The sequence below is a fragment of the Sceloporus occidentalis genome, unplaced genomic scaffold, assembly GCF_023333645.1.
Source record: "Sceloporus occidentalis isolate IW3139 unplaced genomic scaffold, rSceOcc1.0.p SCAF_89, whole genome shotgun sequence".
Classification (NCBI taxonomy): domain Eukaryota; kingdom Metazoa; phylum Chordata; class Lepidosauria; order Squamata; family Phrynosomatidae; genus Sceloporus; species Sceloporus occidentalis.
In genome coordinates, this window is record NW_028317069.1 from 1379827 (window position 1) to 1406308 (window position 26482).

General features: G+C 39.0%; 1 protein-coding gene across 1 annotated transcript in view; it reads left to right on the forward strand.

Moving 5' to 3' along the window:
- Positions 1–26482, forward strand: part of LOC149284672 (mirror-image polydactyly gene 1 protein-like) — an 80401-nt gene that overhangs the window by 43047 nt on the left and 10872 nt on the right. The window contains exon 8 of the mRNA XM_089496303.1: positions 16305–16399. Within this exon, the coding sequence (XP_089352429.1) occupies positions 16305–16399 (95 nt within the window). The remainder of the gene's footprint in view (positions 1–16304; positions 16400–26482) is intronic.

Consider the following 26482-nt stretch of genomic DNA (forward strand, 5'->3'; position numbering starts at 1 on the left):
CACGTGTAATTTTCAGCTGTGTGTTAAGTGATCGATGTGAGTTGTGTTATAGCCCAGAACCGCCATATACACCTCACAGAAGCTATACATCAAGTGTTCTTGTCAGGTTCATACAGTTGGAGCCGCCGCTAAGCAAATTACCCCACCAATAACGCTCTTCTTAATAGGGGCTGAGATTTGGAATAACCGTGGACTATGGAAAATAATTGTAAACATTCAGACGAGAGAATTTCTTGTATCATCACTTCAACTCCTTATATTTTGCTTTTCGTAGTTTAGTTTGAAAGCTCAAATATATAAGCACAGAAGCTTTCTGCTTTTGGAACAGGAGAAGTCAACTTAGAGTGGACTTTATTCACTAAGGTCCACATAGCTTTGGAATGGGGGGAAAAGAACTTAAAATTTGTGCGACTCTCCAGCCTCATCCCTTCAATCTGGGCCGTACCTTTTTTTTTTTTTTTTTTTTTTTTTTTAACAACGTAGCATTCCATAGGTACCTACAACTGTTTTAATGAGCCTATTGCATGTCATAGAGATATATTTGGGTTGTGTTTGACTATGGTGGGCACCAGGCATGGTTATTTAGTTCCCTGCGATGGGAATGTTCTTTGGTCGCTAGGTGCATGTTGTTGTGAACATTCCATCCCCTTTGTGGTAGTAATGCTCATTCAGAAAGTAGTAGTGCTGTCACACTATGCTGACATCTCATCACACATGCTATCCTTTGCATAAAGTTTTACACTTGGTAGGCATGTGAGTCCCGGCCAAATTTGGAATGTTGCCAGCAGCGTCTGGGGTACGCCATTGTGTTGCAGACACTTGGTATAGTAAGCTATTCGTGAAACACATTTTGGGTTTTTCCAGAACTTTTACGGATTTCCTGTCCATCAGTGACTAACAGTATGAATGGACCATGCCTCAGGCCTAAGCGTGCTGTCCCACCAAAGCTGTGGATGAGAAGCAATGGAGGGGATTCATGGCTATAGTTAAATGGCTAGGTTGGCATAAAAAGCAAATGTAGCTAGGCTGGAAACAATGTTCGTTCATTGGGGAATAAATATACTGTAGGGGTCCATTAAAGCCAATGCTATTGAGCATTATATTTTTTTATTTATTTTTTTAATATAACTGTTCCCAGATAAAACAGCCATCAACTTAGTGCACAAGAAGATGCAAGAAAATTGGACATATGCCACATTTCTTTATTTTGCCTGTAGATTACAGTGTACATTTTAGGATAAACCCTTTGTGAGCATGGAGATCTTGGTCTCCTTACTGGTATGGGTAGACTCATCCCGAAGACACCACAAAGAGACATTGAGTTGGATAATGCCTTACAGAGCCTTAAAATTATTTTTCTGTCAGAGAAGAGAACATGATTTACAATAAATAATCTAAACTATCAGAGCTAAAACAGTCAAAGAATAATCTTGTTTTAACCATCAGCCATTTGAGAAGGAGGCAAAAAGTCCTGCTTAAGGTTGTATCTCAACTTATTTCCCACCAGTGCCATGGGAAGGTGTGTTTTAATAGAACATGCAAATATACTATTAACACTATTAAACAGGGAAGATTTCAACAGTTGTTTCTTTGGTCATTTGGTTGAACCAGGATAAGTGGGTGGACGACCCACAAATTGGCTGAGGAGGAGTTGTGCGAGCCCATGACTGAAGTGTAAAACACCTGTGTTTGCCTAGCAAATTTTCTCAAGCAGCCACAGAAATTCTGGGCTGGGAAAATGAAATAGACGAAAGAGAAAGACAGAGGGAGGGCAATTAAATACAATTAGGTGGGCTCTCTTAGGTGAGGACAATCGTATGGTAGGCTGGAGAATTTAGATTACATTCTTCCAGATGTACATTTCATAAAATACCTCCACCTTGCATTGTATTTAATGAAAAAGATGTTTGTGCTTTTAATATTACGTTTTAATGTTGTGTAATAATTAGGTTCTCAGGTGCATCGGTTATAAAATCAGGGTTGTCCAGACCAGCTTCCAGTGATTTAAAGGGTTTTTAAATTTTCTCTGAGCTATTTATAATTTAGGTTTGAGGCAAGATGCAGAAATAGTAAGTCTTTTATTGTTTGTGTATCAAAGCCCAGACACAAAGCGATTAAATAAGAGTTGGACTAGCCCAGATTGCCTGGAGGGCTTTAATAAATGAGCCTGTATTTTTAGGGTCACCCCGCGCAGCAGTCAGGGATAGCCGCCAACAGGTTGTCTGAGGAGCCGTGACCTTATTAATTGCGGACTATAAATGCAGCAACAATAACAAAAACGCCATCCAGATCTGCAGAGGATCATAATAATGTATCTTTTCTTGTGTTGTTTCTGCATTCAGTTGGAAAGTACTTAATTTGTCATCACTGGGTGACCACTTGAATGTGAATGACAAGGGTGTTACCGTAGTCTTATTCGAGGACCGTAATAAGTCAGGATAAATTATCCTTCTCGATTTCTGCCCCAGTGTAGTTGCAGAGGTTGCCCCAAAGTGGTAGGTCAGGCTTGCTTGCCTCAGCATAATTTAAATATTCATTACAGAATATGGGAAATAAAGCCAATATTGCTACAGATACACTAAAGACTCCCGCACTGATCCAAAATATACACCCAGAGGCTTTCAATTCAATATATACCAATTCTATACCAATTTAATTCAATCACACTATTTTTATTTCATTTTTACGCGTGTATTCGGACCAATAAAACACTGGCAGAGGCTGATGTTAATGTCCCATAATTCAGACTATTTTGAAACGAAGGATTAGTTCCCAATGCTAAGCAGCAAGACAAGTCCTGAAAAATGCACACAGCACACGCAAACACAAAGTGTTATTATGCGTTAATATTTCTCCACTAAAATATGGGGTGACAGGAGGGAAGGCTACGGAGGCAGCCAAACGCCGAGAAGAGCTGGCAAAGGCATAGCGGGCTGGGGAATTTATTAGTGAGAGGTACTAGTGTTTGGCATGAGAAAGAGCAGTGTTGAAACCGAACCGGAGGAATTTACAGGAAAGTCAGCGTTAGCGTGCCACTTCCTGCATGGAAATTGAGACTAGGAAGCATAACGTAAAAGAAAGTATGTCTACGTTTAAGAACGTTGGGAGGCTCAGAATAGGAAGCCACCTTGGGGTCTATGCGCTAAAGGGGAGAGCTGTCAGGAGAGATGTGGCGTCAGCTCTCCTACTTCACTATTCATTGTAAGGGACCGACATCTGGCAGCAAGAAGTGCTGAGCTGATATAACGTATAATTATATGTGTAAGGTGGTTGAAGAAACGGCACTGATTTAACTATACATTATACAGGGCCAGCCAAGCTCCTCCCGCACACACACCAGGATGGGCTCTGTAACACAGACACACCAAACACACACACACCAGGACAGGCTCTGCCTCACCAGCACCCAAACACATATGCACCAGGACAGGCTCTGCCGCACTGGCACCCAAACACACATGCACCAGGACAAGCTCTGCCACAGCCACAAACACACCAGGACAGGCTCTGCCATACCAACACCCAAACACACACACACACCAGGACAGGCTCTGCCACATCGACACCCAAACACACACACCAGGACAGGCTCTGCCACACAGACACCCAAACACACACACACACACACCAGGACAGGCTCTGCCACACCGACACACCAAACACACACACCAGGACAAGCTCTGCAACGCCGACACACCAAACACACACACCAGGACAGGCTCTGCAACGCCGACATACCAAACACACACACCGGGACAGGCTCTGCAACACCGACACACCAAACACACACCAGGACGGGCTCTGTAACACAGACACACCAAACACACACACCACAGAGATGTGGCGTCAGCTCTCCTACTTCACTATTCATTGTAAGGGACCGACATCTGGCAGCAAGAAGTGCTGAGCTGATATAACGTATAATTATATGTGTAAGGTGGTTGAAGAAACGGCACTGATTTAACTATACATTATACAGGGCCAGCCAAGCTCCTCCCGCGCACACACCAGGATGGGCTCTGTAACACAGACACACCAAACACACACACACCAGGACAGGCTCTGCCTCACCAGCACCCAAACACATATGCACCAGGACAGGCTCTGCCGCACCGGCACCCAAACACACATGCACCAGGACAAGCTCTGCCACAGCCACAAACACACCAGGACAGGCTCTGCCACATCGACACCCAAACACACACACACACACCAGGACAGGCTCTGCCACATCGACACCCAAACACACACACCAGGACAGGCTCTGCCACACCGACACCCAAACACACACACACACACCAGGACAGGCTCTGCCACACCGACACACCAAACACACACACCAGGACAAGCTCTGCAACGCCGACACACCAAACACACACACCAGGACAGGCTCTGCAACGCCGACATACCAAACACACACACCAGGACAGGCTCTGCAACACCGACACACCAAACACACACCAGGACGGGCTCTGTAACACAGACACACCAAACACACACACCACAGGATGGGCTTTGCCACACAGACACTGGCTTCAGTATGGGTTAATCTACACAAAGCATAAAAAATGCTTCCACACAGGCTCTGCCACACAGACACACACACACCAGGGCACACCAAACACATATACATGTTTCCACACAGGCTCTGCAATACACACACCAAAGACACACCAGGACAGGCTCTGTAACACAGAAATACCAAACACACACACATCAGGACAGGCTCTGCAACACTGACACACCAAACACATATACACCAGGACAGGCTCTGTAACAGACACACCAAACACACACACGTCAGGACAGGCTCTGCCACACAGACACACCAAACACCCACCCCAGGACGGGCTTTGCCACACACACCTGCTTCAGTACAGGTTAATCTACACAAAGCATAAAAAATGCTTCCACACTGGTTTTTTTTTGTTTCCCCCCTTGTGTATTGATGCCCCATGCCCCCTTTGGTTTTAATATATTCCCCCTACACCCTTTTGTATTGCCCTATGTGCATTTTTGCTCCCAGCCTTTGCCGCCCTTGTGCATTGATTTGTGATGTCCCCAGGCAGCCCCACTCCCTTGTGTATTGATGCCCCCTTTTTGTATTGGCTAATGTGTATTGCCTGCAGTCACCCACCCCCCTTTGTGTATTGATTTATGTGATGCCCCAACCACCCTGCTGTGTGCTTAACCACCCCCTTTTTGTATTTAATTGTTGTCCCAAGACAGCCCCCCTTTGAATATGGGTCCCCTTTCACCCGTCACCCCAACTTTTTTTTTTTTTTAATTGCCCCCTGGCATACACAAGATGTACATCAATCATGTTTACGGTTACAGTTTACTGTCAGACGGCCACACCAAGGAAGCATGTATGTTATATTACATTGCACTTAAATTCTTCAAAATGGAAAAATTCAAATTACCCCACTTAAGGTAGAAGCTGCAGCTCTGCAGTTGCTCTCCTCCTTGGTCTGACTATTCTTGCTACAGATATCAGTGAGAGCGCTTTTCATGCATGCGCATGGGTGTTCTGAATAGACCCCTGGCCACGGCATTCGCCAAGCCAATGCCTGGAGTTGACGGGTGGAAATCTCCTGAGATGCCATGTAAATTCAAAGGGACCTCTCAGCTATTACATGCCCTAAAGTACATATGTCTAGAGCATCCATATATATAAATTGGGTCAGTGTGTTAATTTTATAGATGTTCCTTTTATCACTATTATCTTATTCCCCAACAAATAATCCAACAATAATTCATTCCGTTTTACATATTTTTGGATATCATCAAAGGTTTGCCATCACTGCTAGATTATCGCTGCTGTCGGCTTCATACAAAGCCTGTTTTTTTTAAATTGTGAAAATATACTGATCGTTGGAACATAAGTATTTATTTCAACATCATTACTTGTCGCTTACACAGGACTAGATGTGTTTTCTCCTGCAAAGGGAAGCGATCATAATATATTAAACTTCTTGTGTTTGAGGCTGTCTTGTCATTGAACCTTCTCAACTTTTTTTTAAAATTTATTTTTAAAGCCCGCAGTAACTCCGTGTAAGCAGCTCCTGTTACCCAGCATCCTCTGTGTTTACCGATCAATATTTACTCTCTGCGTTGCCTCCTTTACGGAGCTGGGTTTTGTTGTAGACGCGAACTGCGGTTTTAAGTGTTTGAAACAACATCAGTTCTGCGAAGCAACGGCTGTCAGAGCAGTTTTGTAGCCCGAACAATATATGCGCGAGGGTCTGAGAAAAGGACCTACTTGAACAGCACATTCTCTGAGACATTCCCTCGATATTTCACACCGTTTACTATTCATCTCATCTGTCATTTTGCCCTTCTCCTAACAGAGGACACACTAACTATTTTGTTTTTTCTTATGTTAAGAGGTACAAATATTTGCCACATTAGGTGACTCTCACTATAATTTAAGCCATTCTTCCCCTTGTTAATGTGCATGGAATTTAACCCCCCCCCCAAAAAAAAAATACAGCAATTTATTCCATGCATAATCTCAATTGAAATAATAAATAAAATTAAATAATTCAGAGAAAATTGGCTAATTGAAAAAAAAAAAATGAAAAAAGCATTATATACCCTTAAAATGCATGGAAATTATGTACAATCTTTAGGGACTAAACCAATGTTGAAATAAAGGTAGCTGCACTTTGTAGACTGGTAATGTTTAGCACAGAGCACAATATCGCTTGTTCTATTGAAGACTGCATTATGATACTGATAAATTAAATGTTTTCCTAATGCTAAACATAACCTCCATGTATGCATTTCTGATTGAGTGAATAAATTGGAATTAATATTGTGTTTTATATATATATATATATATTTGTATTTTTTTTTTCTTAGCATTGCATGATTTCAGTGCAATAAGACACAACTACATTCAGTCATTTTATTTTTGTAGTATACGTGCATGTGACTTTATTGGTTTGCAGAACCGGCAATCGTCTGATGGGCCAGTGCCAGATGACGTAGGCAATTTACATTTATTGCCTATGTGCGGGAGATCCAATGCTACGATGTGCGGCCGTATGATGGATGCACATGGCCACATGCCTTAAAGGGCAAGTGCTGCTTTTTCTTCCCGACTCCCGGCCTCTTTGGCTGCCAGTCTCATAAGCATGTGGATGTATATATGGTAGCCCTTCGTCTTAAGTTAATGGAAGAAACCTTCTTTACTTGACAACGTCAGAGTCAAACATCCCATTCTTTAAACCAACTGTGAGCAGCGTAGAGTTTGTGTGCTAATATTTATATCGGGTATCTGTAGCGAAGTATTTCAGTTCACATTTCAATACACTAAATAAACCATTTGATGGTGCCACATATTAGAATAAGCAGTATTTATATATTATGTATTGTTTGTTCTTACAACAGTCATTTAAGGGGTCAGCTCAGTCCTTGATGGAGAAACTTGCCAGGGCTAACTATCCGTAATGCATAATGAACTTGGTGAGTTCAGGCTCCAGCTTTAGTGAATACACCCCGTATTCTGGAAAATTACACGGTGACCCACACGTGGCACATTTTATTTCTGTGCCGCTGTAACTGGCTATGAGGGTCTTCTTACCAGTCATCGTCGGGTTGGATTTGCTTTTAATGGTCGGCATTCCATGGACAGCCATAAATCTTTTTTCATTTGCTATGTACCACCGTACTCTCGGTAGTGGTACAAAACAAGACAAAGAGCGCTTAGGTAAATAAATGCTGGTGCCCTAAGACTACACTTACTGCATAACCCTCATTGACAACAACTTAACCTTTTAGGCAAGTAAATGCTATTGAACCATTACATTCCAGAATAAGATAAATAGATGGTCCTTCTTGCTTATATTGACGGATATTAATACCATTCCTGGCACCATATGCATTCAATTCTGTTCTTTACAGAACACATTTTAGATGCCCCCAAGCCTTTTTAAAAGCTATTTAGTGTTTTCTGTATTGAGTTGAGAGAGCCTCATCCTTATCTGTAAAGTATTCCAAACCTCACGCAGTAAGAGACTGTGTTATAGAACTGTGGATCTGTATCACCTGACTAGATTGGTTTGGAAATATCGATGTTCCTTGACCTTTGCATCACAAAAAGATAGAATTTGATGGTGGATCCAGACCCATTCAGCCACATTGTTTACTCTAGTAGAATCTCCAAGCGAACTTGCTTTGGAGAAGTATCAAATATGTGGCTGGAGATGTACAGATGTGATAATCTGATAATATTTAGAAGGGTATTTGATATATTCCGTTCCATATTGTGCTTGGAGCTAGACCTCCTACATCCATTTTTCATGTTGATTTTTATTATCTTTTAATTGTAACTATGACAAACTTGAATTTCAGACTAACAAGTGCAGCTCTTCTTGAACGGGTTAACTGCAATTCAGAAGTTAGGCGTCATTTGGTATTGAAGGCATGTAAGCCACCCTATGCTCCGCATTCCGATTCTGTGTCAGGGCTCTCCATGTATATGTATGTATATGTATGTATGTATATATAGCACCTGTGATCCCTGTGCAGCAGGTAATTACAGCACAGCAGCTGGACAGAGGCTTTAAGAGGCATCAAATGTTCTCCTCCGCCAGCTGCTGTGTAGGAAGGACAGTCAACACATCTGTTACTTTAGCTGCTAATTAAACAAAGCCCAAATGAAGCCTACTTTAACCCCTTGGATACTGGCTCCCATTAGTGTGCTGGAATGTCCGTGTTTATACGCTTCTTACCAGTTATACTCCAGTCAGAATCATGGTGCTTTTTAAATTCAGCTTCAGAAAATCAGTCATTTTTTATTCTGGTATTTTTACAGAATTTGTTTAAGTCTTATGCAAAAATTAGTATTTTGTCTTTTGTGGATTCAATCATTCCGAACCCCTGTTTTCTATTATCATATGTCAACATGAAGTCTAAATAGAGAGATCAGTCGGTGTATCATCCGTTGTGATATAGCTCAACATCTATTGTGATACTGTATTTAAGCTGCCATTTAAATATTAAAAAAATATTGTCCGATTGTTATCAGGAAGACTAATATTTTGACAGTAGGGGATATCTAGACTGTCCATCTTATTATCTTTTGTCTTCTGAAGCATTGTACCTTTAGTCATTGGTGTCAATAAATAATTCTCGGCATAACCACAAAAGTAAATGTTGGATGACAACCAAGGTCCTTTACCTGTATTATGCATTCAAAGCATATAAATATATATTTTTATATATATATATATTTTATTTTTTTTATTCGTCTAGTAAAAATAGCAAGGTGTCTGTAACTATAACTCAAGGTAATGCACTGGTTAATCATTCATAATACCTGAATGTATGGATACATTATTTTGTATCCATAATGAAAAGGCACTCATGTTATAAACCATTGCTCTCAAAATTGTAAGATTTAGCATTGGTTATAAATGTCAGTAGAGTTATTTTGATGTCCCGGCTCTGATGAAAGCCCCCCACATTCATAACGTATAGTCTCTGCGATGTCCTTTTGTTACGGTGATATCAGGAGACATTTCGATGTTCTAGGCCAGCACTGAATCTTGCGTTTGTCTCTTGCACTTTATCATTGCCGATCTGTCACTTGTTCTGAAACTTTATGGATCATTGATCTGGGAAGCTGCCTGTTTGACTCCATGCCAAGCTGAACCGAGAGGACAAAGGAGATCCTCCAGAAGTAGAGGCTCGTTAAATGGAGGCTTTGTGATCTGACGCTGTCAAATGAGAGATAAGGAAGTTGTACCACCTTTATTTCATATGAAAGACTGTCATTGTGCGGTCTCATGTTTAGGAACATGATTATTTTATTTATATGTTTAACTCTTTAGATGCATAAGAGCATATGCTATTGGATTCTTGGCATTCTCCTTTATGGTGATAGTGCCGCATCCCATCAGCTCCACACCTTAGACTGTCGCGTAGAAGGTTTGGTGTTCCCCAAGTATCTTGCGTTTCGCCTTACTCTCATGTTCCAAGATTGGAGTTAAATTATTCTGAGCTCTGATGGTCAGTATCTCTTTTACAAGTAATGGTCTTCTACAGATGCCACAACTACGTTGTCTCATCCCCTTCTGTCTTTCTATGGCAAGCCACCAGTAAAAGCCCTGAGAGTTATTAAGGGAAGCCACAATAGCTAATGCCTTTCCACTAGCTTTTGTGATACGTTGCATATATATATATATATATATGTGTAAACGTGTATATATATATGTGTAAACATGTATAAATGTAACACACAATCAGATGATATTAAGAGCTGTGGCTTTTCAGCTTGGGAATCCCAGGAAACAGACTTTCTTCCTCCTTCAGACAACGGGGCAGCTCTTTGTTTATTGCTCTAGGCTTCTTCATAAGACATCTGTCACTTAGACAGTTCCTTCCCTTAGGAAAATAAAATACACAATAAAGATCAGAAGGGGGGGCACCGGAAGGCTAAGTAGTTCTTGCTATATTGTGTATAAACCGTATGTGCGCCTATTGTGGCGTTGGCGTTAGCAGGTGCATTGGAAATTATTAAGAAACTGGAAAACCAAGAGTAAATAATAGGAAAGCCATGATTACGCCAGTGAATTATAAATGTTTTTAGGATCGATTACTCCGTCACTTTGCAAAGTACCTACAAAAGTGGCACGTTTCATGTATGGCGGGGATTTTGACCCAGCCACCATACCTGGGAACTCAAAGGGTTTTAACCATTGTCAAGAGTTTTTGCCCCAATCTCATGGTGTAGGGGCAGATTCCCAGGGTTGCCCAGTCTAGAATGCATTTGTTCCTACTCTACACTTCTGCGATCATAAATAGATGTTTTTGATATCCCTGCTTGAACGAATTGTATTTGTGTGTGTGTATATATATAAAAAGAAAAAATACCCACCTTTATACATAAAAAAAGCAGTAGGTTAGGAATGTAAATATGTGTAAAAATATATTCACAATATTGTGCATTACAATAATTATTTTTTTATTTAATTCCTTTTATTAAAACATTACCATACACTAAGCATTAGGTTCAATCATGTTAATGGGGAACTGTCACATTCTAGATTATCCAGAATGCTCATTGTAAATTTCATATTGGGCATATCCTGTTTCGTTTTAACCTGCTCTATTATTTTCTGTTACGGAACGCATGAATGTCTGTGATTTCATGACATAAAACAATGCCGGTAGAGTCCAGAAACGTGATACTGCTTCCTAGTTTGACGGGAATGGACAATCATTCACATAAAATGCTCTCTCAGATGGAGGCAGATGTGATGTCATAAGATTAAATAAGAAAATAACCCAATGTATACACTTCTGTCATTTTACTTAATCACATAATTTGTTTTTTTGTGCAATTTTTTTGCTATCTAACCCTCTTCTCGGTCTTCTTTGTGTTATGACTACTGGCATGAATTAAGGATTTCCCTAAGAAATATATTTTTCTATTCATTTTTTTTTAACATGAAACAATTTTATTTCTATGCGGGCTTCTGACACTTTTTTTAAGTACAAGTTTATAATTTATTTTTGTTATTGCTATTAATATTGCTGATATTGGTATTGTTAATATAATATTGTTAGTATTACATTATCAGAAACCACCGCAAGTAGTATAAATGGAAATGAAGTTTCTAAACTATGAAAAGCCATTGATGTTTTATTTCATAAGTAAGACTTACATTTTTTCATTTGATAATGTAGCTGCTCCCTGGTACAATATTCTTGTTAGAATATAACGATTTTAAAATTAATTGGAGCACAATTACTATTAGGATATGTTTTTCTCGGATAGGTAAAATCTGGGCGGCAAATCTCTAATGCCTAACGCTATCTTAACCTGGACCTGCAGAAATAGGGAGAATAGCAGTAGTTTGCATTTTCATTTTCGGATTTCCTTTTTTTGTACAATGAGTTTATTTATTTTTTTCTCTCGCCAATCTGTTTATGAAACTCCTGTTTGACGTAGCTTACAATGAAAGACTGTTTCCGGGTGGAATTAATTCAACTTTTCAGTGGTGCACTGAATTGCTTGTTTGAAATATCCGTACCTGGAACTCCAAGAACTATATATAGAACACATGTGTTATTTCTTAAACATATATATATATGTATGCTAAATCATATGCTCTAACCTGCATGCCATTAAAAAATGGGACTGTTGCCATTAACAAAACTACAAGTAGCGCATGTGTACATGTGTTTATGTATATGTACATTTGTGTATGTATATTTATATATCTCTTTCTATATATATAGATGTATATATATATATATATATATAATAGATATACATATAAACATATATATATTTATATATATATATATATATATATAATAGATATACATATAAACATATATATATTTATAGATATACATATAAACATATATATATTTATATGTATATCTATATATATATATAGATATACATATAAACATATATCTATATGTGTATATATATAGATATATCTATGTGTATGTATATATATATGTTTATATCTATATGTGTATGTATATATATATGTTTATATCTATATGTGTATGTATATATATATGTTTATATCTATGTGTATGTATATATATATGTTTATATCTATATGTGTATGTATATATATATGTTTATATCTATATGTGTATGTATATATATATGTTTATATCTATATGTGTATGTATATATATATATATGTTTATATCTATATGTGTATGTATATATATATATGTTTATATCTATATGTGTATGTATATATATATATATGTTTATATCTATATGTGTATGTATATATATATATATGTTTATATCTATATGTGTATGTATATATATATATATGTTTATATCTATATGTGTATGTATATATATATATATGTTTATATCTATATGTGTATGTATATATATATATATGTTTATATCTATATGTGTATGTATATATATATATATGTTTATATCTATATGTGTATGTATATATATATATATGTTTATATCTATATGTGTATGTATATATATATATATGTTTATATCTATATGTGTATGTATATATATATATATGTTTATATCTATATGTGTATGTATATATATATATATGTTTATATCTATATGTGTATGTATATATATATATATATATGTTTATATCTATATGTGTATGTATATATATATATATATATGTTTATATCTATATGTGTATGTATATATATATATATATGTTTATATCTATATGTGTATGTATATATATATATATATGTTTATATCTATATGTGTATGTATATATATATATATATATGTTTATATCTATATGTGTATGTATATATATATATATATATGTTTATATCTATATGTGTATGTATATATATATATATATATATATGTTTATATCTATATGTGTATGTATATATATATATATATATGTTTATATCTATTTATTTTGCTTTTAAACAGTTTTTAATTGATACATTTTTTGGGAGATATTCACTATAAAAAAGGGACTATTTTCTCTGAGATGCGCATTGATCAGCGCTGAGGAATATGACGGAACTTTACAAATCAATCAATTTCATGATAAATGAGGGTGGTAGATAAAGGAACAGCCTCCCATCAGTAGTTGTAAATGCTTATATATAGTTAGGGAATTTAGACCTATATTCAGGATAGCTGTACTGTATGCCTATTCCATGCAGATCAAAGGCTGATTAAGATCCGTGTGTCGCATCAGGAAAAAATAGATGAGATTACATGAGCTAAATGGGTCTTATCTGCTGTCAAATTCTATGTTTCTGGATAATATCCTGCCCTGAGGTTTTCTCCTTACAAATGCTGCCTGAACCAATCAACAACAATCAGCAACTTAATACCAGAGCAGAGATAACTCAATGGGGCGGGATAACTGTGCAGATCACGAGAAAAGGAAGCTTTTACGGAGATGCTATTAGAATGGATGAAAGTAGTAACTGATTTTTCATATAATGGATCAAGGTTGATGTCATTGATATGCTATCCAGAAGGCCGCTTTCAGAAGAAAACAGTTTCTATTTCATAGCATTGAACGCATTTACGTCAATTTCCAATGAGGAAGTCAAAGAAATTCCAGATTCCTAAACATGCATCACAGTCATAGGTTTCAGAGGAGGAAAAAAAAAATTGGCAATTGATGCCCTCAATGACTCATAGTTTTAGTTTATTCATCATCACAACACTGGCTGCTTGTTTCCCCATAGCTGAAGGCGCGTAGCACGGAGCCCAGCAATTTATGTATGTGTGCGTGTGTGTGTGTGTATGTATATATGTGTATATATATATATATATATACACACACACATACACACATATACAGAGATGTGTATTCTATGCTAGGCACAGGGCTTCACATCCTGGGCTACCTCACTAGGGGCCGATCACCATGTTGGTTGAGTGGCCTCACTAGCACTTTCTGTGTTTGTGTACGTGTGTGTATATGTGTACTATGCACAGTGACTACAGTGTTGGTAAGCGGATATTAGTTATGTCTTTGCATATAATGTCTACCTGGCGGCCAAGCTCATGCCACCCAAGATTTCTCTTGGCCAAAAATGGCTTTTGTGTAACCAAAGAAATTGTTTAATCGTTTGATGTTTCAACACAATTTAATGTTGGTCACACATATACACCAAGTATTGAGGTCAAGATAAGGGGACACCATCTATGCAATTCAGGAAAGTATAACTTTTTTATAATGTTACTCATTAGTGCTTCTGAGCTTGTGACGGGTATTTTACTATGTATATGGAGCCTAATTCTCAAGAACAATACATGACTGATTGTTGTGTTTAACTGTCTGAGTACACTTAGTAGCCAGTTTCTCCATCCTAGTATCCACTATCAAACTTTTCTTCATGAAGTACTTAAGGAAACTAAGCAGATTTTGAAGTACCTCCTGCTCCCATCAGAAGTACCTCGGGGGGTACATGTAGCACAGGTTGTCTCTGGCCTATCAGTGTTTTCCAAATTCAGTGTCAAGGGCTGTTTAATGTCCAAAAACACACACTGAGAGGGCAGATGTCATTACGTTAATGATATAACACAAGAAGCGCTATTGGATTGTCACACATAAGGTCTTGCAGAGTGTAAAACATTAACCCTAAACAAAAAGAACGTGAAATCTCTCCAACCTTAGTAGTAAATTGCTCCCTAACACTCTAACCTTCTGAATATTACATGGCTGGTGGCGGACATGCAAGCTTAGTCTTTTTATTGGTGGTAATGTAACTTATATCCCTTAGTGTCTTTCACATTAGCTTTTATCTAGTTGTGTTGCCGTTCCAGCGACGCACCCAGTCGCACTAAGCACCTGCGTTATTAAATGCGTGTTCCTCAGGAGGACACGTCCAGATGGTTAGCCTTTGCTTCAGTAACATTTCAGTTGGCAGAGCCTTGCGAACACACCGTACCTTTACCCTCTGTGAAAGTCTAGCAGGTAACCCAACCCTTCCGCCTTGACATCGGTTGCATCATTCCAGAGTTTTGTTAGCTGTAGGCTTTGTATGTTTTATTATTTTATTGGCAGCCAACCCTAAGCCAGCAGGTGTCTGAGGTGGCAACAGGGAGAAAGTATGGAAGGCATAAAGAACATCCCACTGATAGACCGCAGTATGAGCCATAAAGGGTGGATGGGGGGGGGGGGGGGGTTCACTTTCTTGGCAGTTGTCCCAGATGGAGATCTTCATTTTCACATATGGAGAATGTTTACTGTTTGGGCTTAACAGGATGTGAATTTTTCTTTCAGTCTGCTAACTTGGCACTGCCTACAGTGCAGACACGTCGCAAGTGCGCTCGCGTACAGAATGTTGGGGCTTAATTGGCATTGCGTGAAAATATCATTAGACACTATTTATTTATTTTTTTATTCTTTTTTACGCAGTGAAGACATTTATGAAATTCTCGATTGGAATCCATCCACCCAGAAACCAGGCAAACTTTGTGTATATAAAATGCATGCGTCGCTGTTATATACACACAAAAGAGCAAGAAAAAAATGTACATATGGGACATGTTACCTCTCTTGAAGAGTTCTAAAATAAGCATTGTCGTATTACTCATTTGATTTTATAGTATGTTCTTATATACATCTTATACTGAATAATAGCGCATCCAATAGTAATAACACTAATATAACGTGTTTCTAAACCAATATAAATATTGACTATATAACAAGCATTATATTTAAAATATTGGAAGCGGATCACGGTGCGGCTTGTTTGAGGAGCGGGGGTTTGTGCTGAATTTCCATGTTCATTTTAAGCTCTTTCAATGGTTTGATCCTTTTTTCTTTTTGTTTCATGATGAGGCTACGTTGGCTTTTCTCCAGCATGATCAAGACAAAGTGAGTGAAGAATATAAAAAGCTTGAGGAAGAGCTCCAGACACTCCGAGTGTATTACAGGTAACTACTGGGAGAACGGGGTCAGAAGGGTCTTAGAACGAAAGGGGTTCTCTTACATGCATAAACACACCCTTTATTCAATGTGTAAAATGTATTTGTCATAGAAGTTAATACATATAAACTCTAGTAGTGGAGCGTTTGATAAACATCTTTTATTTGATAACTTTTACTTACATAACGGCACTGACTTTTAGATATATATATAATCAGTGAATTGTTAAGACAATGAGCAGTCAGCTGCATTAATTTGACATTCATATTGGCCGATTACATATTATGTACACACTATATAACGGGGGCTCCTTGCTGTTTGGATGTTAGATCTCCATATATAACGTTCTGAAGACCCAGCCTGCCAGCAGAACTATGATGGACATTTACTTATATTTACACTTTATCCATTTGTGGTTCTATGCAGCGGGATCCATAATGGAACTGTGTCCTTCTCGAACTTTAATAGTGCAAGATATAGGGCTTTGTCCACATAATACCTACAAGCCATGGCTTCTCAGTGACGTGCATCACCCATATGAATGAAATATTTAGCCCAAGAGGTAGCCAGTTAAGCTTTTAAAGCGTGTAAGGTTAGCGGACATAGGAGGGAGGCTCAGAAGTAAACAGTTTTACTTGGACTCTCCAGAGAAAATCTAGAAAGTAAAAATCCACCACTTGGAAGCTTAATTCAAGAGATGATTTAAGACCTTGAAGTGAATTATATGAGAGATAAGCCAAGAAAGTGCAGAAGTAGGTAGGCTCTCAAGCATCCTTGCGTGAAAGACGTAGCAATGTCCACATTCACACTCTTCAACAGATTCATTGATATGTATCAAGTAGTCAAGTATAGAGATTCAGCTTGTGTATTGTGTTAAATTTTCTACAGTTTTCTACAAATAGAAAATTACACTATGAAAGATGTTTTAGTGGACGCCGACAATGTCTAGAATATAGGAAGAATGGTATGATGTAGAATCTGTAGGAGAGTTTATAGGATGATATGGCAAGGTGACCTCACGGTCACGGGAGATTAAAAGTCAGATGTGGGTATTTGGAGAATAGTAAATAACCCATCAAAGTACAGATATGAATGACATTTGATACAGAGGGTAGATGGATAACATTGCTATGCCATGTGCTGGTTTGATGGAGTAGTGTGCTTTTCCTATCCTAACCGGGACGGTTTAAGGTCTAGATAGTAGAACACCATCCGTCATGGCACAGTAAGTAGAGAATTAATGACTGGATGTGTATATAAGTTCTGCCAGGTTTAAAGGGTGCAAGTACCTTACGCACCATGAGATTAAGATGCAAGGCAGTATTTGAAAGTGTCAATTATATTTAGGCGAATACAGCATTTAAATATACTTTTAAAATTAGAGGTTTTTGTGGAATACGGTATTGACCCCTTAGTAAAAAATAAATAAATTTTAAAAAAAGCTGTCGTGTTTCCTATATTCTTTTAGTTGAAGAACGTAGTTTGTGTGACAATTATACGTGGCCACTAATTTTAACGCTGGCAAAGAGCCCTGCCTTAAGGCTGTGTGGTTAACCGTTGCCTGAAACATAGAGGAAGTTAATAATTTTAAGTGGAATATGTCATGTTTGAGGATTAAAATCCCCTAATCGAGAGGCGACGACAACAACAGCTGAAAGAAGCGAGACTTGCGGCTGCTAGAACTTACTTTCTTGTTTCAGATTCTTGAACCATCGTTGTACAGTACTTTAGGTGAGGTCTGACCAGAGATCTGCCAAGTGGTGCAATTGCCTCTCTCTATACAACCCATTGCCCTGGTTGATTTATGCAATGCTTTATTGAATTGTCTGGTTACCTTTAAGTCATCAGAAATTACTTCTAAGACCCTCTTCTGTTATCGCTGACAAATCACGCCCCAAATTATATATTCTCCATTAAGATTTTTACGTCCCAAGTGCATTATTTTGCAATTATCAATATTAAACTGCAGCTGCCACACTCTCGACCATACTTCTAATTTACTTAAATCATTTGGTATTTTCTACCAGGAATGTTGCAGACCTTTATATCATCTACAAAAAGACAAACCTTACCATTAAGACCTTTTGTAATATAGCTAATAATATTGATAAATATGGGTCCCAATACTGATCCTTAGGGTACCCTACTAGTAACAAGTCCTTCTGGTATTCCCAGTTATGTCTTCTCAACTTGACCAGAGGCAGGTAGTGGCCAACATAGGATGAAGTAACATTGTGCATACACTAAACTTCGACAAGTAGGGTTAACCTGGCCATGCACGGTTATACCAGCACGATGGCTTTTAAGAAACTGGATGAATTCAAAAGTGAGCAGGACTGGATGCAGTGTCACCTGCCCACCATTCCCGAAGAGCCCCCTCGCAGCGCTTCACTGCAGAGCGTCACAAGGTGGCCTCATGGGATCTGCGATGAATGTCTATCTTGCATAAGCCCAGCGCTCCATTGATTCCTTAGCTCCCTGGGCTCTTCAGGGGAGGTCAGAGGATCTCCCCAACTGGCCCGTTATCCCCACTGCTCGCAAAACAGCCATTCTGGAAATCGGGACTGTCCTACATAAAGTGATGTTGGGATATTACCTTTTACAAGGACTAACATCTTCATAAGTTCCAGTTTCAGGTCTCTTTAAATCGTTCATGCCGTAAAACGGATTAAAATTTGGGAACTTCTGCCTGTGTCACAAGGGTTTACACAGAGTTCAGCCGTCTGCACCTATGGGAAGAATCGAGCATTACTTTTTCAATAGATCTGTTTATAATTCATAAGTCTGCAAATGCGTATATATCTTTCTTGAGGATCAAGTTTATCCAGTTCTGACTTATCAGTATTACTATTTAAAAATGCAAGTTCTCATCCTCTGTCTAAATTTCTTTGAAATAACACAAAAAGACAAAACAAACGCATACAAGAATTTAGAGGTTATTTTATCCCCTATAGCAAAAAAACCTAATGGTCCAATCACTTCTATCTCATCCTTTTTATACTCGGATATAAGTTGATGGAGTTCAGGGTTATTGGGTGTTATGGACTATTTCTATGTCAACATTGATTGACTCCCACTTGCCAGCAAAGAGGCTAAAGAGAAAAATGTTTAGGGGTGTGGTGGTGGGTGTGACGGGTGGAGTTTTCCTATTCATTTTTGTGTGACTTTGACCTCTTGTTAGCTAAGTATGTAACAGAATCAAGCATTTGAATTAAGAATTATGTATTTTATTTACTCCATTTTATTAACCCATTGCATGTATTTCTATACGCATTATGGCTTTTAGGGATGTAGAATACTAAAAAATGTGAGCGGCAGAGGAGGAAAAAGGGACAGATGGTTTTGGGATTAGCGGCCTTTGACCGTGCCTACTACCCGCCCAGCCCCTCCTTTTCTCCACCCTTTTAAGGCTGCCTGGGGCTAGCCGTGCCTCTTTGTGTGACTAGCCCCTCCCCAGAGATGACTGGCCCCACCTTGTTGTGAATGCTTTCCAACTAGATGAAGAAGCTCTGTGTCCTAAGTTTCTTTGGTGTGTATAATATATATAAGTATATATCTCCACCACGTTATTATTGCGCCCAACTTTAGTTGCTAACTAACCCTAAAGAATAAGTCCACCAGTATTCCTTTTGCATATTAATATAAATGATGTCATTTGTCAGGAACAGTTTCTGTGAGTCCAATAACACACTTTAGATTACTGTACAGCCACATAAGAGCTTCTGTGGAACACAAAGCCACTTAACAGTTTCCCAGACTGGCTACTTCTCTGAATACTTAACAAATCCGGTAAAGCCACATTCTTTCTCTTCTTCTCTTCCTCTAATTCTTCAGTGGTCTTTCCCTGTAATCAAGTGCCCTGACTTGCACAATCGTGGGTGTTGCGAAGGGTTAATTAGCTTGCTTCTCAATCCGTTGATAAGGGCCTGATTTGTAATCGGTTGGCCGGTTGGTTTCAACCAGCACATCAGAGTCTGATCTGCGTGGAGAAAACGTCATTGTTCCACCTGCTTCCTGCTATTACAGGACGGGGACGCTGTTACGAGTATAAAGAGACAGGTGTCATCCAAAACATATTTCCATGAGCAATAAAATATACTTTCTTTTTAACATCTTGTGTATGAAAATGTAAGGGAAAAATAGATTGGCCTTAACAACAACAACAACAACTTATTGCATGGAACTGAGTTGCTGGGTCTTATTTGCCTAGGAATATGAAAGAGGAAGAATTTCTTTGATTTTGGTTTGGTGCTGAACAAATGTTTTTGTTGTACTTTACACTCGGCACATTTTTGTCATGTTTCATGTTTGTGTGTGTATATGTATGTACCTTGTCTCCTACTACAACCTCTTATCTTGCGGGTTTTGGGAATTTTTTATTACTTTTTATTAAATTTTTACAATGATGAAAGTAAATGTACGGTGAGCCAGAAAAGAGAGAGCCTCCATCATCATGAATAATAAACTTTTTTATTATGGGTTGTAAGAGATGGTATTGGATCACGCATATGGGTTCTCTGATTAAATAAACAAAGGAAATAAAAACAATAACATCCAAAGGAAATCAAGAACCAATCTCTCCTTCTCTGGGCAGGGGAGCTTTATTGACACCCCTACTCTCCTCCCACTTTACATCCTACTCCCAGCTCATATATAGGGGCTCCATGTACCAGTAGCCCCACACCCATAGTAAGCCACTCCCCCAGAGAAAGGAAGAACGGTAGGGGACACTAAATTTGGAAGTTCCCAAGGAGTTCAGAACTCTTCCCCCAAACTCCCACTTTAGTGAGTAAACCCAGAGTATCTCCTGGACTATTTACTAGTCTTTAATGGAATACTGCACTTCTTGGATCCCAACTTCACACACCATGGGCAACAGCCCAAAAAAAACCCTGAAAGGAGATCTGTAGTGGAAAAAAGTGGGCATCAAAGCCTCAACTTCTGTTATTGAAATACATTTTCACTTAAACATTTCTAAACAAATGTGCTTTTCAGTCGATAGGTGACATTCAATTAGATTCAAAATTGAAAAAAGTATAGTTGCCCATTATTGATTATATTTTTTTGTTGCAGCTATTAAATTTTATTAGCCGCACATGATAATGCTGCAGAACTCCTGAAAAACTATAGCATATAAGCCTTATGGTGGATCAGAAGCAGTGAGGACCCTGAAGTTTTTGTGTGTAAAACTACAAGTCGAGGAAATCAAGAGGTAAACGTTGTTTTTAAGTATTTAGGGTGGTGGCTTAGGAGAAAGGGATATTGGACTCATGGCATCCTATATCATAATTTTCATTCATTTGGTGTCTATGTGGTCTCCAAGGAAGGCTTGTGGGGACCTTCAGTAAAGATTAAGTGGGCCATCTGTCTTACCCCAATGGAATCCATGGTGGAACATGGCCAATCAGATATCTTTATACAGCATATTTGAATGCCATAATTCAATCAAGTAGCATTGCTTTGTGCCACATGGGGCTTAGACATATCTGAAATGTTTTGGCAGGGTTGCTTACCATCAACAAGCTATGGAGTGCTTTACTTGTATCAGAGTCATGATTGTTAGGGACCATATATGACCTATATGGCTCCCAATTGGACTTCACCATATTTTATCAGGTCCATCATACAAGTTGCAGTTAGTACAGGAACCTTAAAAGAGCTTAAGGGTGCCAAACTGGTGTATTCGAGCAAACTTACTGAGTCCCTAAAGTCTGATTTTTTTCAGTATGTGTTGAACAACTTCAGTCCTTCATAAATGATATTTATATTTGCTTCGTACATTGTGTCCAGGTGAGGAACGGAGAGTTGAAGGCAGCTACCTCCACCAACCACGCAATATGTGTCATTGGTTAGATATGTAAAGAGGTGGGTACCCTGTGACGGTTGAGGGTTTTTTTTCTTTCTCATTGGAATCTTTTAGTATCAGGCACACAAGGAGAGAGGAGAGATAAGACTGCTTTTAAAAAAAGTTCTTTAGCATATCAGTGCGATAACAGGTAAAACACCTTTACAGCCATTAAATATTTACCAAGACTTGGCTGTAGGGCGGGTGCTGCGTATTTCTGAGTGTGGAGCCATTGATAAGGTATCAGAGAGGGACTAGGTTAATATGTAACCATCCAGGGCGCACATTCCTTTTAAGTCTCACTTCTCCCCTGAAGATGACCTGGAAAAAAAAAAAAACTCAAAAAGTATACCTGCCCCACATCTCTAATGCTTTTTATTTCACAAGAGTGGTCAGCGTGGGGAGGAAGCCTAGCTGTAAGGTTATGAAGAGAGCAGATGTTGAGAAGGATGATGGGTTAGAAAACCCATGTTTTAAAAGCTACTGAGAAGAAGAAAGGGAGTCTGAATAAAGATAAGAGTTCATGAAGGTTCCGTAAGAGTTTAGGGTGGAAGCATGAGCAATATTATATAGTGTCTAGTAAAGGGAAAGAGGAATGTGATAGGAGAGATGATACTGAATAAATGGAGTTGGAGGAACAGAAGCTGGTTGAGCAAGTCAGAAGGAGGGGTAGATAAAGGGGTGTGGAGCACGTAGGCTTTGTATGTGAAGCAGCCATGTCAGACTGCTGGACTTTGACACTTAGTACTGTGTTTACATTTAATTAGACAGAACACCGCGTGACAGTGTCCAGGCCACCAATGTTCAATGTTGGGTTGATATCCGTTCCATATCGTGGTGTAAGGCCTTTGGAGCAAAGGGATGTGAAACTGGCTTGTTGGGAGTACCTTGGGACAGGCTGTGACAGGATCTTTAAGGGCACGGGATATGACTGATCGCTTTAACATCTGCAAAGCAACAGCGTGGAGCAAAGTGTAGCCATTCGGTATACTGTAGTGGAAATGGTGCACTTATAAAATGTGTAGTAGTGATACAATGTAATGGGGAGGTCCAGAAAAGGAGGTAACTTACACCCGCAGAATCAGAGGGTGTATCTGGAGATGCGTTCTGTGCTTGCTTCAGATCAGGAACGGGTGCATTGAGATACCTGATAAACAGGGGAGAATCATCTGGGGGTCCATGGGATCCTCACCCCATACATGGCTTGACTATCAGCATCAGCATGATGTACCATCAGGGTGTAAATTGCATTTATTCAAATAGCTCGGGGGCAACACAGATACACTTCTCAGCAACAACATTTTTACAATCTACCAGATGCACTTATGTGTCGTGTGACGTGTCCGCTCTGTTTTGCCAAAGTATTTTACAACATTTTGGGCCGTATTCTTGCACTAAATGGGGTCATAAACGTGAAGGTGCCTTTTAATTTAATAGAAGTGATGGATGGTGTTTGTGTTCCTTGTTACTTGTGATGCATTTCACTGACATCCTTGAGTCCCTTTTAATGGGTAATGATGTCACTTTTGTCAGTCGCGATAGCACGTTGACCTGTTTAGCAGGCTACCGCGCCATTGGTGCAGAAGTCCGGGCATCACTGCCCCTTAAATTATACCTATTTGTGGGATTTATATGCTATTTCCTTAATAAATATCTGATGTTTTATATTTTTTTTTCCAAACAAAGCCATTCTGTCCGACTCCAGGCAGGGTGTTTCGTCTGTAGTAGCTGTAAGGAGTACCCCAGGACCCTATGACCTCTGTGTAAATCCATTAAATGTAGTTTACCTATAGTCTATTGCAGATCGAAGCCATGGATAGAAAGAAAATGAATATATATCAAATTAAATATAAAAAGAGGTTCCCAACCCATTTCTTAAGACAATGACGGGGAAGATTTTAGTAATTACCAAATTCTATTCCATTAGGGAGATAAAACCTGCAATTCGGAGTATTACTGGGGAACCTATCATTTTTTTTCTTCAGTTGTCACTTCGTGACGGGTGACCTGCGGCTTGCATTGTTCTTGGCATCCACTTGACCTCTTTCTAGATAGTGCCTGATCTGACCCCACGCGTGATCGGGATATGCTCCCTCGCTTATTTCTTGGTGCCCGACTAGCCTTTAATACGTTGGTGAATGGCGAACCCTTTAGTGCTCGCTCCTGAATCCATCTCCTGATGCTTGTGTAGCAACAAGAAGCTGAGTTATTACTGTGTGTGCATGCCGGCAATTACAGGCAGTAATATATTCAGTGACATTCTGCAGGAATATTACTTTCAAATATTGTGTGCTGTACGGCGCGCATGCATATTAATCTCCCCCCGGTGCCGGACCCAGCTGCGGCTGACATTTCGTGATGATGGGTAAACGGCATGTTTCATTTCAGAGCTCAGGTCAAACTTCCCCTGTTAGTGGAGGTAAATACCCTAAATAGACGGCCAGAGACCGGACAAGCCGGGGGCACCCGGCGAATTAGAATTATCCCCGCTTAAACATGACTGCGTGGGGTCCATCCATGAAAAGATGTAATGGACGTCCTACGCATCTCTTATTACAATGGGATGATGGGAGTTGACATCCAGCAGAAGAGGGATGCAGTTTGCAAGAAGTGCATAAGATTTGCCACTGTTTGCCACTGGATCCAAAAGTCCAAATAATATAAGCAGCCAGTCTGTAAAGACTCGAACCTTAATCAGTCGTTGGTCTTGATTCAGGAGCCGTATGCTTATCCCATGCATGTTTAAATTCCCTCGCTGCATTCGTCTCTACTATATCTGCTGGGAGGCAGTTCCATTTAAACACCACCCTCTAAGGAAAGTAACCTTTCCTTTTGTTCAGGCGCTATTTAGAATATACTCCATTCTACCAACTTGCTTTTGATCACCTGTACCTGGCATGGCTTCCGCTAGGAACAAAGCAAGGTGTTATCCAGACAGTTACCTTATTCTTTTATTTTATTTGAATGCAAAACCCCCATGCAAATGGGTTCCCACATTGTGATTGTTCTGTAGCTGCAGTTAACAATGGGTGCCATTTACCCTGGGGTTGGGGGGGGGGGAGATTGTCTCATGCGCTGCAGAGGTTCCACTGAGATGTTAATAACGATCAGTCTTGCTAATGTTTGTTACAAGTTCTTTTCAAGGTTCATCTCTGAGTTTTAAGAACACGGTATAGTTAATCTGCATGTAACAAAGGTTTCATTTCTTTTTTTTTTTTGTTCGTTTTTTTTCTTCTTATTGTTACATCATTTTTACGGAACATAATTACACCAATTGAGATGGCCGGGGTGATAAATCAGATCTGTAACTATTTATCAGATTCATTTTTCCCTTTCGTGGTATAGGGAAGTGAAGTCGGAGAAACGATGACTTTAAGAGGATTATGTCACCCGGTGAGTCTCTGGTAAATAGATAATTCTTTTGCTATAGGTATTCATTTTTTTTTTGAGGTTATCAAACCTAAATATGATGTCATCGTGCATGCCTTAAGGAACCAGACATTTTTTTTCACCCTAAAGTAGTAAAACCTGCACACTCCACATGCCTGTAGATGTATGCGTATCACACCTGATGCATTTATTATTTATTGTGTTATATAGCACCATCATATTCTGTAGCGCTGTACAATGGGATTTATCATTAAAAAACCTAGGTTTTGTTTCCTTTTTAAATGACATCAAGGAAAGTCCCTCTTCACTGATCAAAAAAAAGAAAAGAAAAAAAAAAAAGGCAAAACTGCCCCTTTAAACCAAGGGGCTCTCAAGCCCCGATTTTTGGGGGAAGTATTACAAGATTTGTTGAACCTCAAGTACTAAGTCCCTAATCTGGATGATCTGCATCTATCAGAAAAATAAATAGACACTGGGCTAGTTTAAAAGCCAGTTAAGATTGCTTGCATGCAGTAATATTTTCTTTTTGGTTTTTTTATTACCATTTTTGCACAAAAAATATAGTGACGAGTAGTCATCAGCAAAGCAAAATCTCTCCAAAGACAGGTGGCTTTAAGTCTGGAAACGTAGCTTTGTTTTCAAGTTAAAACAGAGACTTTGGACTGAGAGAAGGGTATCTCCTGTTTTGTTTGCTGCAGCCGGTGATAAGGTAATCAGATTTATGGACGCCCACTCCATGTCCTGGGATCAGATAGTAAGGGGGCAGTGATAAGACCCACTTTAAGGGTTCACGGTCCACCATTTGGGAATATTTTACCAAATACTTGCAACATCGTTAAAACGACCTAGTTCAAGC